Source organism: Salmo salar, chromosome ssa27, assembly GCF_905237065.1.
Source record: "Salmo salar chromosome ssa27, Ssal_v3.1, whole genome shotgun sequence".
NCBI classification, from domain to species: Eukaryota; Metazoa; Chordata; class Actinopteri; order Salmoniformes; family Salmonidae; genus Salmo; species Salmo salar.
Window position 1 is genome coordinate 10,009,233 of NC_059468.1, and position 12,346 is coordinate 10,021,578.

At 43.4% G+C, this 12,346-nt stretch overlaps 1 protein-coding gene across 6 annotated transcripts in view; it reads right to left on the reverse strand.

Annotated features, from left to right (window-relative positions):
• Window positions 1-2,860: 2,860 nt before the first annotated feature.
• The window catches only part of LOC106588415 (POU domain, class 2, transcription factor 2), a 91,883-nt gene continuing 82,397 nt past the window's right edge, over window positions 2,861-12,346 (reverse strand). For 2 of the 6 annotated variants that reach the window (XM_014177367.2, XM_014177364.2), the window contains 11 exons: window positions 9,260-9,373; window positions 8,709-8,927; window positions 8,434-8,560; window positions 8,125-8,222; window positions 7,633-7,827; window positions 7,122-7,412; window positions 6,622-6,813; window positions 6,085-6,133; window positions 5,733-5,880; window positions 5,059-5,132; window positions 2,861-4,521 (listed from right to left, as the gene is read on the reverse strand). In XM_014177367.2, coding sequence (XP_014032842.2) covers window positions 4,223-4,521; window positions 5,059-5,132; window positions 5,733-5,880; window positions 6,085-6,133; window positions 6,622-6,813; window positions 7,122-7,412; window positions 7,633-7,827; window positions 8,125-8,222; window positions 8,434-8,560; window positions 8,709-8,927; window positions 9,260-9,373 — 1,806 coding nt within the window. In that variant the 3' untranslated portion in view covers window positions 2,861-4,222. The remainder of the gene's footprint in view (window positions 4,522-5,058; window positions 5,133-5,732; window positions 5,881-6,084; window positions 6,134-6,621; window positions 6,814-7,121; window positions 7,413-7,632; window positions 7,828-8,124; window positions 8,223-8,433; window positions 8,561-8,708; window positions 8,928-9,259; window positions 9,374-12,346) is intronic. The other 4 variants (XM_045709654.1, XM_014177365.2, XM_014177366.2 and 1 more) reach the window with 4 other exon arrangements.

A 12,346-nucleotide genomic window follows, 5' to 3' on the forward strand; every position in this document is an offset into this window, starting at 1 on the left:
ATCCAACTGTTCCTCTCTGACAATTGTGCATTGGTTTGGTTGTTATTTGGTATGTCTGTGTGTCAAACAGTTTCGCTTTTGGTATTCAGTTTTGGCTTTTTCATGACATTCTTGATCAAAGAAAAATTTGGAAGCTACATTTTCACAGTATTATTTCCAATCACCTAATGAAAAAAGCAGAACAACAAAAAAATAACCCGGACAAGATATGAAAATAGGCAATAAATGACCCCGTCAAGTAGAAAGCAATGAGACAAAGTCATACAGCAATTGACAGACAGACCATGAAAAGCAAAAACGAAAAATATATATTTTTAAATTCAGTTCAGCGAGGTCATTAGCTATTCTGTCCAGGAAAAGGGTGAACAAAGGAGGTCACAAATGGAGGAGAGAGTGAGAGGGAAAGAGGGAGCCTCTGTCTCAGACTGTGACAGACAGACAGGGCTTGACCCCTCCCTCTCTCTTCCTCCTCCTTCTCTTCCTCCTCTTTGTCTACGACGTGTTGTATTTGGTTTTTGGTTTCTTATCTGTTCAGTTTAGTTGCTCATACGGAGGTTTTGGTAAGGTTATTTTTTGGTTTGGGTCCTCCGTTCTAGCTTTCTCCTCGGTTTTCCCCTGCAGTTTCCAACAGATCCTTTTTTTGCCTTTTGACTTCTCTGGGTAGTCTTTTTGTTTTCTTCTCTTATTTTTTTTGGCCCTTTCACCCCATCTTTCGAGGCAAAGGAGAGAGACAGAAGGGATAGAGGGCAGGGGGTTGGGGGCTGGGAGGGACGCTGTCACTTTTTTTTGGTGTGGAGTCGTCCTGTTATTGGGTGTTTGGTTTTTGACACTGCTGAGGTTTCTGTCTGAACACTTGTTTCCCGGCTCTTTCGGCCGGGAGAAACAATGCTTTGGTATCCAAGAGTGACTGACTGGAAGTGAATGATATGAAGTTGGTGGAATTATATGGAAATTATATACACTACCGTTCAAAAGTTTGGGGTCACTTTGAAATGTCCTTGTTTTTGAAAGAAAAGCAAATTATTTATCCATTAAATTAACATCAAATTGATCAGAAATAGTAGTACACAGTAGTATACAGCTTTGTTCTAGATCTTCAGTTTCTTGGCAATTTCTCACATGGAATAGCCTTCCTTTCTCAGAACAAAAATAGACTGACGAGTTTCAGAAGAAAGTGGTTTGTTTCTGGCCATTTTGAGCCTGTAATCGAACCCACAAATGCTGATGCTCCAGATGCTCAACTAGTCTAAAGGCCAGTTTTATTGCTTCTTTAATCAGAACAACAGTTTTCAGCTGTGCTAACATAATTGCAAAAGGGTTTTCTAATGATCAATCAGCCTTTTAAAATGATAAACTTGGATTAGCTAACACAACGTGCCATTGGAACACTGGAGTGATGGTTGCTGATAATGGGCCTCTGTAGATACTCCATTAAAAATCAGCTGTTTCCAACTACAATAGTCATTTACAACATTAGCAATGTCTTCACTGTATTTCTGATCAATTTGATGTTATTTTAATGGACAAAAAATTTGCTTTTCTTTCAAAAACAAGGACATTTCTAAGTGACCCCAAACTTTTAAACCGTAGTGTATTTAACAAAAAAAAAACAGGCAAACAAATATAATGAAAGGCATAAAGGATTATTTTGGTTCAACATCTCGATTCATTCTAGTGTAGTCTGGTGTGTATGTGTGTGTGTGTGTGTGTGCTTGAAGCAACAGGCAGTAGAGTACATTTTGGTGTTCATATACAGCCAGGTCCATAATTATTGGCACCCTTGATAAAGGTGATTAAAAAAAAACGGTATAAAATAAATTATAAAAATACTGAGCTATATTGTTTTTTTAAAACCTGGAGAAATTATGTTATTTTACACTAATACAATTGCTCAAGGATTTTTTTTTTTTAAACAAGTAATACAAGAAAATCTGAAAAAGATAGTGGTCAGAATGATTGTTTTTAATACTCTAGCACCCTCCCCTTGCGAGGATAACTACACTGAACCTTCAAACAACAGGTTTTCAATAGGATTCAAGTACGGAGACTGAGATGGCCATTGCAAAATGTTGATTTTGTGGTCAATTAACCATTTCTATGTCGATTTTGATTAGTGCTTGGGGTTATTGTCTTGCTGGAAGTTCCACTTGCTGCCAAGATTCAGCCTCCTGGCAGAGGCAATCAGGTTTTTGGTTAAAATGCCCTGGTACTTGGTAAAGTTCATGATGCCGTTGACCTTAAAACAAGGGCCCCAGGACCAGTGGAAGCAAAATAGCCCCATAACATCAAAGATCCACCACCATATTTTACAGTGGGTATGAGGTATTTTTATGCATATGCTTCGGTTTTTCAATACCAAACCCACCACTGGTGTGCTTGGCCAAAGAGCTCTATGTTCAGATAACATGAAAATGGATCTCTTTGGCCACGCACACCAGTGGTGAAAAAGTACTTCATACGGTAAAATATGATGGTGGATCTTTTATGTTATGGGACTATTCCAGCAAGACAATAACCCAAACCACCAATCAAAATCCGTAAAGAAATGGTTAATTGACCAGAAATCAACATTTTTGCTATGGCCATCTAAGTCTCCAGACTTGAACCCCATTGAAAACCTGTGGTTTGAATTGAAGAGGGCAGTCCATAAGCGCAGACAAAGGATATCAAGGATCTGGAAAGATTCTGTATGGAGGAATGGTCTAAGATCCCTCCCAACGTGTTCTCCAATATCATAAAACATTTTAGAAAAAGGCTCAGTGTCCTTATCCTCACAAGGGGAGGATGCTGGAGTATTGAAAACAGGGGTGCCAATAATTTTGATCGCTATCTTTTTTTAGATTTTTTTTGTATTACTTGTTAAAGAAAATCTCTTTCTCTGAGCAATTATTCGTATGACATAATTTAATTTTTTTTGCATACAATATAGCCCAGTATTTTAATAATTTATTTTATAGAGTCATTATTGCTCATCTTTATCAAGGGTGTCAATCATTTTTGACTCCACTGTATAAAATAAGTTATGAAACAAAGGAGGCAATAATATCCAGGCTGTATCACAACCGGCCGTGATTGGGAGTCCCATAGGGCGGCGCACAATTGGCCAAGCGTCATCCGGGTTTGGTCGGGGTAGGCCGTCATTGTAAATAAGATGTTGTTCTTAACTGACTTGCCTAGTTAAATAAAGTTTAAATAAAAATATCTCATCATATTAAACAAATATTGAAGATAATAGCCCTAATGATGATGATGATAATTACGATGATCATTAGAAAAATCAGAAATAAGAAAATAAACCACAAAATAAGTTGGAAAGTTACTAATTCTTATTAGTCTGAGGTGACTGCTAAATCCACAACACAGTTTAATACTGTAACTAGGTTGAAACTGTAGAGCCACTAGAGAGGTAGGTAGAGATATGTGGGAGGACTGACACTACTAAGATATCTATATCAAATAATTTGGTATGACATAACCCAAAGCTCAAATCATATAAAATACTAAAAATAAGCGTTGTAAAAGTGTTGTAAACAAAACTTTAAAAGAATATATTATGATGAAATGAATACATGTTTTTGGCCTTGTTAAGTGTGGTTGATGTGCTGATCCTGGACAGATCAGAATCATAAGTCTTTTAAGTAAAGCTTTTCTCTCCGTTTTTTTGGTTTCAGTTTTTGGTATTTCGGTTTTGGAGATTTTGGCATGTTTGTCATTTTTCTCTTTGTGTGTTTTTCCCCTGTAGGTTTTTTTTATTTGGTTTTCTTTCCATCCATCTGCTGAAGCTTGTTGAAAGTCTTTCTTTCTTTCCTTCTTTTCGTGTCCTTGCCACCCATCTCTCTCTGAGTCTTAGTTCAGTTCTCATCCCTGCCCTCTTTTTCATCAGGTTTTCAGTTCATTTGTTCTTTTCCAGAGAAAGGAGTAAATGTACATTAGCATTCACTGCGTTCCACAATTCCACCTCTCCAACTGTATAGATATATATTTTTTTGGTTTAAATCTCCACCGTTCTCCTGTTCTCTCCTCCTCTCCATTCTTCCTCGCTCTCTTCTTCCTCTTTCAATCTGTGTATTTTTTTTGGCTTTGAAAGACTCCGGGAGAGAGAGCGGAGGCGACAAATGGAGGGAGAGAGAGATGGCTTTGGTTGAAAGGTGAGGTGTTTCTGTAAAGCTCCACTAAAACTCATCCTCCTCCTTCCGATAGGATCCTTTGGGTTGTGTCGTCGTCACTCGGCCATGGCCCCGCCAAGCGGCAGCGGTGAGGCTTCGCTGAACGAGCCGAAGGAGGCGGGGCTGGAGCAGGGAGAGGCGGAGCAGGAGTCGACGTCCATGCCGCTGGCGCCGGGGGATGGAGAGGCTCCCCTGGGACCGCCGACCAATCCCACGCCGGCTTGGTGGGACGCCATAGGCAGGAGGGTGTGGCGGTTGAGGAATAGGGAGGGGCGAACCCCAGCCCCGCCCAGGATCATCTGACCTCCGGCCTCAAGACTGGAAATGGGCAGCTGCCCACCACTGGCAGCCAGAGCTGAACCATGGTAGAGTTACAGGGGATGGGGTGAGAGAGGCAGGTGGAAGGATTGGTGGGGGAAGAGAAAGGTAGAGGAGAAAGAATAAAAGTGAATACATCGGCATTGATTTGGGTGACACTAACTGATGACAGGGTGAGATGAAGGATGGTTATGATGAAGGTGAGACTTTGCAACAGATGAGAGAACGTAGTATGAGTAGAGCAAGGAGAGCTTAGCCAGTCAGAGCTTACAGAAAAACGCCTGGCACATACACACAGACACACATGACACTCCCATGATCTACTTGGTGGTGATATGGATGGAATGGGATGGTGTGAAGACATGCAATGTCAACTGATCTGAAATCGCATGTTGAAATGATGGCAAATGGAGGGACATCCTCTTTTCTGACTTGAGATCTGCACGCTTAACTCAAAATTGTATCCTATTGACACTAAGTCATGATTTACGCCAGGCAGCATTGCGCGCGCTTATCAGAAGTCAGAATACCGTCCATAATCTGGATACACACCGATTTTGGCAGACAAACACACCTTGCATTGTGGCCAGGGGATTGCTGCTGACGAGAGCCTGGTTCATCCCTGTGCTTACTCCCATCATTGTGTTCCTGGAATATGTATGGATCCATATTCCCCCATGTGCACATACACACACATTCACACATGCAGAGATAGAGAAAGGACCAAGAGGGTTAAGTGAAAGCTCATTAATCAAACACCCTCATGTTTTTCTATTAAGGATACACAACATGTTTTCAATTCATGCATTGGTCTGACTCTGGGTTGACTAGCACGTCCGTGCCTGCAGACAAATATTCATGTTTCTTCATATGTGTGTGAGAACTTTCAGATTTGCTGCAAAACAGGTGGGGTGACATGAAATTCCCCATGTAGTCCCATACCATAAATTCCCAGCAAGTCAGTAAATATGACCTCATCCAGTCTAAAAGTTGACTTTATTGGCTGCGTACACAGTTTAGCAGATGCTGAGGATTCAGTGTTAGGAGTCAGTGTTCTATTGAGCAGTAGTCGTTGAGTGTGCAAGGGACAGAGAGAGGATAGAGTAGAAGTATAATTATATAATTAGGGGACACTAACCCAGCGAATATCAAAGTGTGTTTGTTGAGTATGAGGGATTGTTCAGTGTTAGATTGAGTAAGTGTAGAGTAGTAGTTAGAGAGAGACAGAGAGAGAGAGAAGACACTCACCCAGCGTTCAGGCTGTGGGTACTGAGGGTGGGAGGAGCGGGGCTGGCTGTGCTATGTGGAGGCGGAGTCCTAGAGGAGGGGGTGGAGCTGGTGGCTGCAGAGCCACAGACGGTCAGAGGGCAGGTCACTGAGGGTAATGGACTGGTCACTGAGAAAGAGAGAGCGAACCATCAGTAGTAATATGAATGGTATACAGTACATTTGGTGACATTGCTAGGTTTTCCCAATGCCCATGGTACTGGGCATCTGCACTCGTCTCTATGTCTTAGTCCACTAAAGGGAATTTATACCTCTGGCACTTATAGCCTAGCTTCACAAAAACACAAATGTATCCAAAAATCGATTTCCTCACCTGTTGTGCTGAGGCTGGTGGCAGCCTGGTGCAGCCCCTGACTGGACACCTGGAGGGAGAGAAACAGAAAGAAAGAAAGAAAGAAAGAAAGAAAGAAAGAAAGAAAGAAAGAAAGAAAGAAAGAAAGAAAGAAAGAAAGAAAGAAAGAAAGAAAGAAAGAAAGAAAGAAAGAAAGAAAGAGCGGTGGATAGGCCGTGAGGAGGAGAGAGACAGAAGAAACATGCTCTCATGGTGTAACTGTGATGACGTGTGGGTTGGTCTGTAACATTTGGCACCTCATACAACAGTGTAGCCATTTGCACGGCGCTGAGAGTGGAGCAGTGCAGGATGGGATAGGCCACAGGGTCATGGGGTCATGCAGAGGGAGGGGGGCAAGTCCATAGATACAGAGAGTCAAAGATCTATTCCTCTCATGATGCCTGACTTGTATTTAGAGAGTTTGTTTCCAAACTAAGGAGCAGGGAGGCAAAGGACCAAAGGCCTGCCAATGAGAGGCATGGTGGGGAGGGTGGGGATGGGGTGAGTGCGGGGTCATACCATGTGCGGGCTGTAGCAGGGGGGTTTGTGCGTCATAGAGGGGGGCTGGCTGGGCAGGGGAGGGGTGGCACTGCAAGGGTTGATGCGCTTCTCTTTCTGGCGCCGGTTGCAGAACCAGACCCGGATCACCTCCTTCTCCATGTTGAGCTGCTGGCCCATCAGGAGAATCTCCTCTGAGTTAGGCTTCTGGTTCTGGAGGGAACACAGTCAAAAATCATGGTCAAGCATGTTGTCACAGGCCACAAACATTTTATATCGCATAAAGCTGACATGTTGTCAATGTTACATTCAACAGTTTCACCAGTATTTAGAAAATACCAAGCAAGGGTAAATATTTATTTACGTTAAATTAAATGTTCATCAAAGTGAAATAAACTTCAATAAACTGTTGTGGACAGAGTTGTTGGTTTATGTACTCCACTGTGAGTGCAGGGTAGGGATTAGAATGTCATTTGAGTGGGTTCCTTAGGAGTCTGTTGTGGGACGTCTCTCTTTCTCACCAAGATGAAGTTGCGCTCTAAGGCCACGCGGACGTTGGTCTCAATGCTGGTGCGTTTCTTCCTGCGGCGCCCCGTCATGCCCTCAAACCCCATCATGGGGGAGGAGAGAGAGTTCGGGCTGGGAAGCATGCTGTCTATCGCCATGGTCTCCGCGTCGTTTAGCCACTTCTCAAGCAGAGGCTTGAGCTTGCACATGTTCTTAAAGCTCAGGTTTAGAGCCTCGAAGCGAGAGATGGTGGTCTGGCTGAAGTCATTCCCATACAGTTTCCCCATCGCCATGCCTACGTCACCCTGAGGGAAGAGACAATTTGTGTTAAACGGTCATCTTCATTCTGGCCTCGAGCTCCTCCTGCTCCCCCACCCCCACTGCAAACACACATACACACTCTGACCCACGCACACACACACACCCACACACACTCTGACCCATATGAAGTCTAGCTTGATCAAATTGCTCATGGTTCTCTTGCCCTTTATCACAACACATGCACACGCACACATACAAACGTACCTGTGTGAAGCCCAGTTTGATGCGTCTCTGTTTGAAGGTGCGGGCGAACTGCTCCAGCTCCTCCAGGTCACTGGGCTCCTCGCCGTGAGGGCCAGAGGTCACTGAGGTCATGGGGGCTGCCGAGGCCCCAGAGGTCACCCCGCCGTCCCCGCTCTTGTCCCTCTGTAATGATGAGAGGCCGTCACCTTGGCGACGCTACAGTACGGGAGACATAAGCCCATATCATTCCTGCCGGAATGGTGAGGGGTGGCTGGCACACTGACATTAGCAATGTTTATACTGTGGATCAATTCAAACACACTCTGGGTTACTGGTTTGGTGTTTGATTAGATCAGCGTTTGGATCAATGCACCAGCACTGATTCCACAGAGCTCTTTGTTTTCTGCTTGTAGAGGCAGATCCCTACCCTACTTACAAGTATGTAGTACAGTATGTTATAAAGTCTCAACACACACACACACATATTTGAGGTGGTTTTCAATAATACTATACCTGTGCTTGCAGTCCCAGCCTGGGTGGAGTAGTTAGAAGACTCCCCTGGCTTTGCTGATGCTGAGGTAGCGAAATTAAATTAGGTGTCGAGAGCAAACCTGAGGAACACAACGGAGAAGCCGTTAACACTATTAACACTATTAAAGTATTGTAATTATATGAACACTACTTTATTGTATTTTAACTGTATTACTACAACTTTATTTTAACTTGTTTTAGAACAAAGCAATTAGATCATAACGCCAAGCTCTACATGATGTTTTGTGCCAAGAGGAAGTGACAGTGTTGATGATGGTGGTTCTCACTTACTTAGTAGGTCCCACTTACCCTGCTGCCCCTGTTGTCCCTGGGCCTGAGGCAGGAGGAACTGAGGAGACTGCAGGTGGTGGCCGGGCATCAGGACTAACTGCTGCAGCTGCAACAGCTGCTGGATATCCTACAGGAGGAAGAGAGAGAGAGGAAAAAGGTAAACGAGTCATGTATGATTTCTGAACAGAGCAACATACACACAATACAATGCAAAGAAATGAGCAAAGTACCAGCTTAAAGCTGGTCATATCTGATCTGTGACTGGCCGCTCCTACCTGGGCGGTGAGCTGGATAGGCTGAGAGAGGGTGAGCTGGGGCGGAGCTTGCTCCTGTTTGGTCAGCTGTTGCTGCTGCTGCTGCTGATTGGCTTGGGCGGCTGCGTGGGCGGCATGGGCAGCGTGAGCCGCGTTGGACTGCTGCACGGCGGCGGCCAGGAGCTGAGCCTGGGCCTGCTGAAGCAACAGCTGCTGCTGCGCAGGCAAGAGGGCAGCCAGCTGAGGAAGAGGCGGGAAGAAGAGGAGGTGGTGGAGGAGAGGGTAGGGTTTGCCCAAAGAGAGGAGGGGGAAAAGCAGAAGAGAAAAAGAATAGTGCGTTTGAGCAGGCAGTAAGAGGCAGAGATGGGATCAATTCCATTTTAATTCAGTCAATTCAGGAATGAGGAAGATTTGAATTTCCATTTACTTCCTTAATTGACAGAATTGAATGAAAATGGAATTCACTCCAACCTTGGTAAGATGCAAGCAAGAGCAAGAGCATGAGCGAAGCAGAAAATGCTTACTGTCCATCACCCTAACCGCCTACACACTACATCTGTGCCAGTGCTTACCCCTGCCAGCTGACTCCCTGCCAACATGAGTTGTGTGTGAGGGTGAGGCGTCTGCTGCTGGGAAGGAGGTGGCACATGGGTGGAGATCATCTCAGGTCCCGCCTCACTTTTACTCTGCAGGGTGAATAATATCAAAACATTGAATATGGTTAAAACTCAAAAGAATAATCATAAAAATGTTTTTGGGCATCTGGTACACAGGCCTCATTTTAGTTGCCAAAATGGGTCCTTTAAATGGACAGAAATATGGTCCAGAAATGACCTGATTGGAGCAAAAACATATATTTTGCCTAAAACTAAGGATTTGGGTGGTTTCTTGAGATAAAACATGTATTAATATTAGAGTACCATCTATATATATATGAACCACACAGCTAACATTCAAGCTTAAATTTGACGTATACACTGCATTCGGAGAGTATTCAGGCCCCTTGAGTTTTTCCACATTTTGTTACGTTACAGCCTTATTCTAAAATTGATCAATCTACACACAATACCCCATAATGACAAAGCAAAAACAGGTTTTTAGAAATTGTTGCAAATTTATAATAATAATTTTAAAAAATGACATTTACATTTACGTAAGTATTCAGACCCTTTACTCAGTACTTTGATGAAGCACCTTTGGCAGCGATTACAGCCTCGAGTCTTCTTGGGTATGACGCTACAAGCTTGGAACACCTGTATTTGGGGAGTTTCTCCCATTATTCTCTGCAGATCCTCTCAAGCTCTGTCAGGTTGGATGGGTAGCGTTGCTGCACAGCTATTTTCAGGTCTCTCCAGAGATGTTCGATCGGGTTCCAGTCCGGGCTCTGGCTGGGCCACTTAATTGATTGTGGCCTGTGGAATATTGTCCCACTCCTGATTAAATATTGTCCCACTCCTTTTCAATGGCTGTGCGAAGTTTCTGGATATTGGCGGGTACTTGAACACATCAATCCAGAGTATTCCAAACATGCTCAATGGATAACATGTCTGGTGAGTATGCAGGCCGTGGAAGAACTGGCACATTTTCAGCTTCCAGGAATAGTGTACAGATCCTTGCGTCATGGGGCCGTGCATTATCATGCTGAAACATGAGGTGATGGCGATGGATGAATGGCACGACAATGGGCCTCAGGATCTTGTCACGGTATCTCTGTGCATTCAAATTGCCATCGATAAAAATGCAATTTTGCTCGTTGTCCGTAGCTTATGCCTGCACATACCATAACCCCACCGCCACAATGGGGCACTCTGTTCACAACATTGACATCAGCAAACCGCTCGCCCACACGACGCCATACACGTCGCCATACACGTGGTCTGCGGTTGTGAGGCTGGTTGGATGTACTGCCAAGTTCTCTAAAACAAGGTTGGAGGTGGCTTATGGTAGAGAAATGAACATCAAATTTCCTGGAAACAGCTCTGGTGGCCATTCCTGCAGTCAGCATGGCAATTCCACTCTCCCTCAACACTTGAGACATCTGTGGCATTGTGTTGTGTGACAAAACTGCACATTTCAGTGGCCTTTTATTGTCCCCAGCACAAGGTGCACCTCTGTAATGATCAGGCTGCTTAATCAGCTTCTTGATAATGCACACCTGTCAGGTGGATGGATTATCTTGGCAAAGAAAAAATGCTCACTAAAATTAACACACGCCAAATACGTGTAGATTTAGGTATTAGCGGGTAAGAATGTCTATTTCACCAGCCACGTTGGCAGGTGGTCAATTTTCAGGGCTCTACAGTGCGAGCATTACATTTGAAATTGTGAATACATTTTTTTGTCAAAAGTCAAGTATTAGCATATGTGTGAAGCTGTTTACAAAGTATTTCTGCTGTTTTGTTTCATAGCTGCTAATCGCACAAAGAAATACAAATCCTAGATCCCACCTCGCGCAGCAACAGCTCTGTGCTGAGTGAAGAGCTGAAGCTTTGAGTGAAGAGCTGATAGAATCAATTTTGGAGGAGCTTGCACAAGCATAATAGTTGGTCTAATTTACTCAAGTCAGCAAAGTCCTCTGGTTTCTTGGCTTATTACATTGTTTTGTTCACAAGCTTGGTTGTTTTTCAAATGTTAGTTTGAATCTTCTGCTTCAACTGATAGCGAAGAGAAGCGGTCTACTACTAGTCACATCCCAAATCTCACACACACACACACACATACAGACTCGAGTGGCCCCATTACCACGGTAACCTCCCTCCCTTAAATGGGCAGCTGAATTTTTTTAATCATCTGATATTTGGGGTAAAAGACACAGGTCACAAAAAAATTTATTAAATTGAGCAAAATACCACATTACTTCTTAATAATACATTTCTTGTTTTAGAAACATTACAAAGCATGGTCATCAGTTTTGTTTATGTAATTATGGCAAAAATATGTTTGGGCTGGTAAAAAATCTGAGGGGCTGGTAGTTTTTTTTTCATCTACATGACACCGTGGCAGTGAATTTTAGGCCCTGATGTTGCATTTATATTTTTGTTTAGTGGATATGTGACTCGTTTCAGGAAACTAGGCGTAGGTCGCGCTTCACTACTTCACAGTAAAGGCATTTGAACGTAAACATGTATTTTTTTATTTAAAAAAGAAATGCCTTCTGGAACATGTGAACTTTTATTTGCCTTAATAACAAACTTGTATGTCATCTGGAAATACAAATACAATTGTTAAATTATGAGCCGAATTAGTTTAGCCACGGAAAAAGTCAGGAACCTTCCCGCTAGCCATGATTGGCTGAGACAATGGATGGGCTGGACATGTCAAGAGATGAATTCGGATTGGTCTGCCATTTAGCAAGCTTCTGTCTATAACATGAGCTGCTCAGTATGTGTAGGTAATCCTTTCTAACGCAGATTTTTTTGAAAGATATCACAAAGAACTGCAAAAGTGTTGCTAATGCTCTCCACTTTCTGGAGGACCGAGTTTTGAAATCAGTGGAATGTCCGGTGGAAGCAGAGTATGATAGCTAAGGAGATGGAGAAAATTCTGGCGTTTGACTGCAAATATGCAGGGGGAGTCGAAAAGAGAACACACAGAAAGCTGTTGAATAAAACATCTGTCTCCGGATCACATCTTCAAACTAAGGGCAACCATGGCATCCG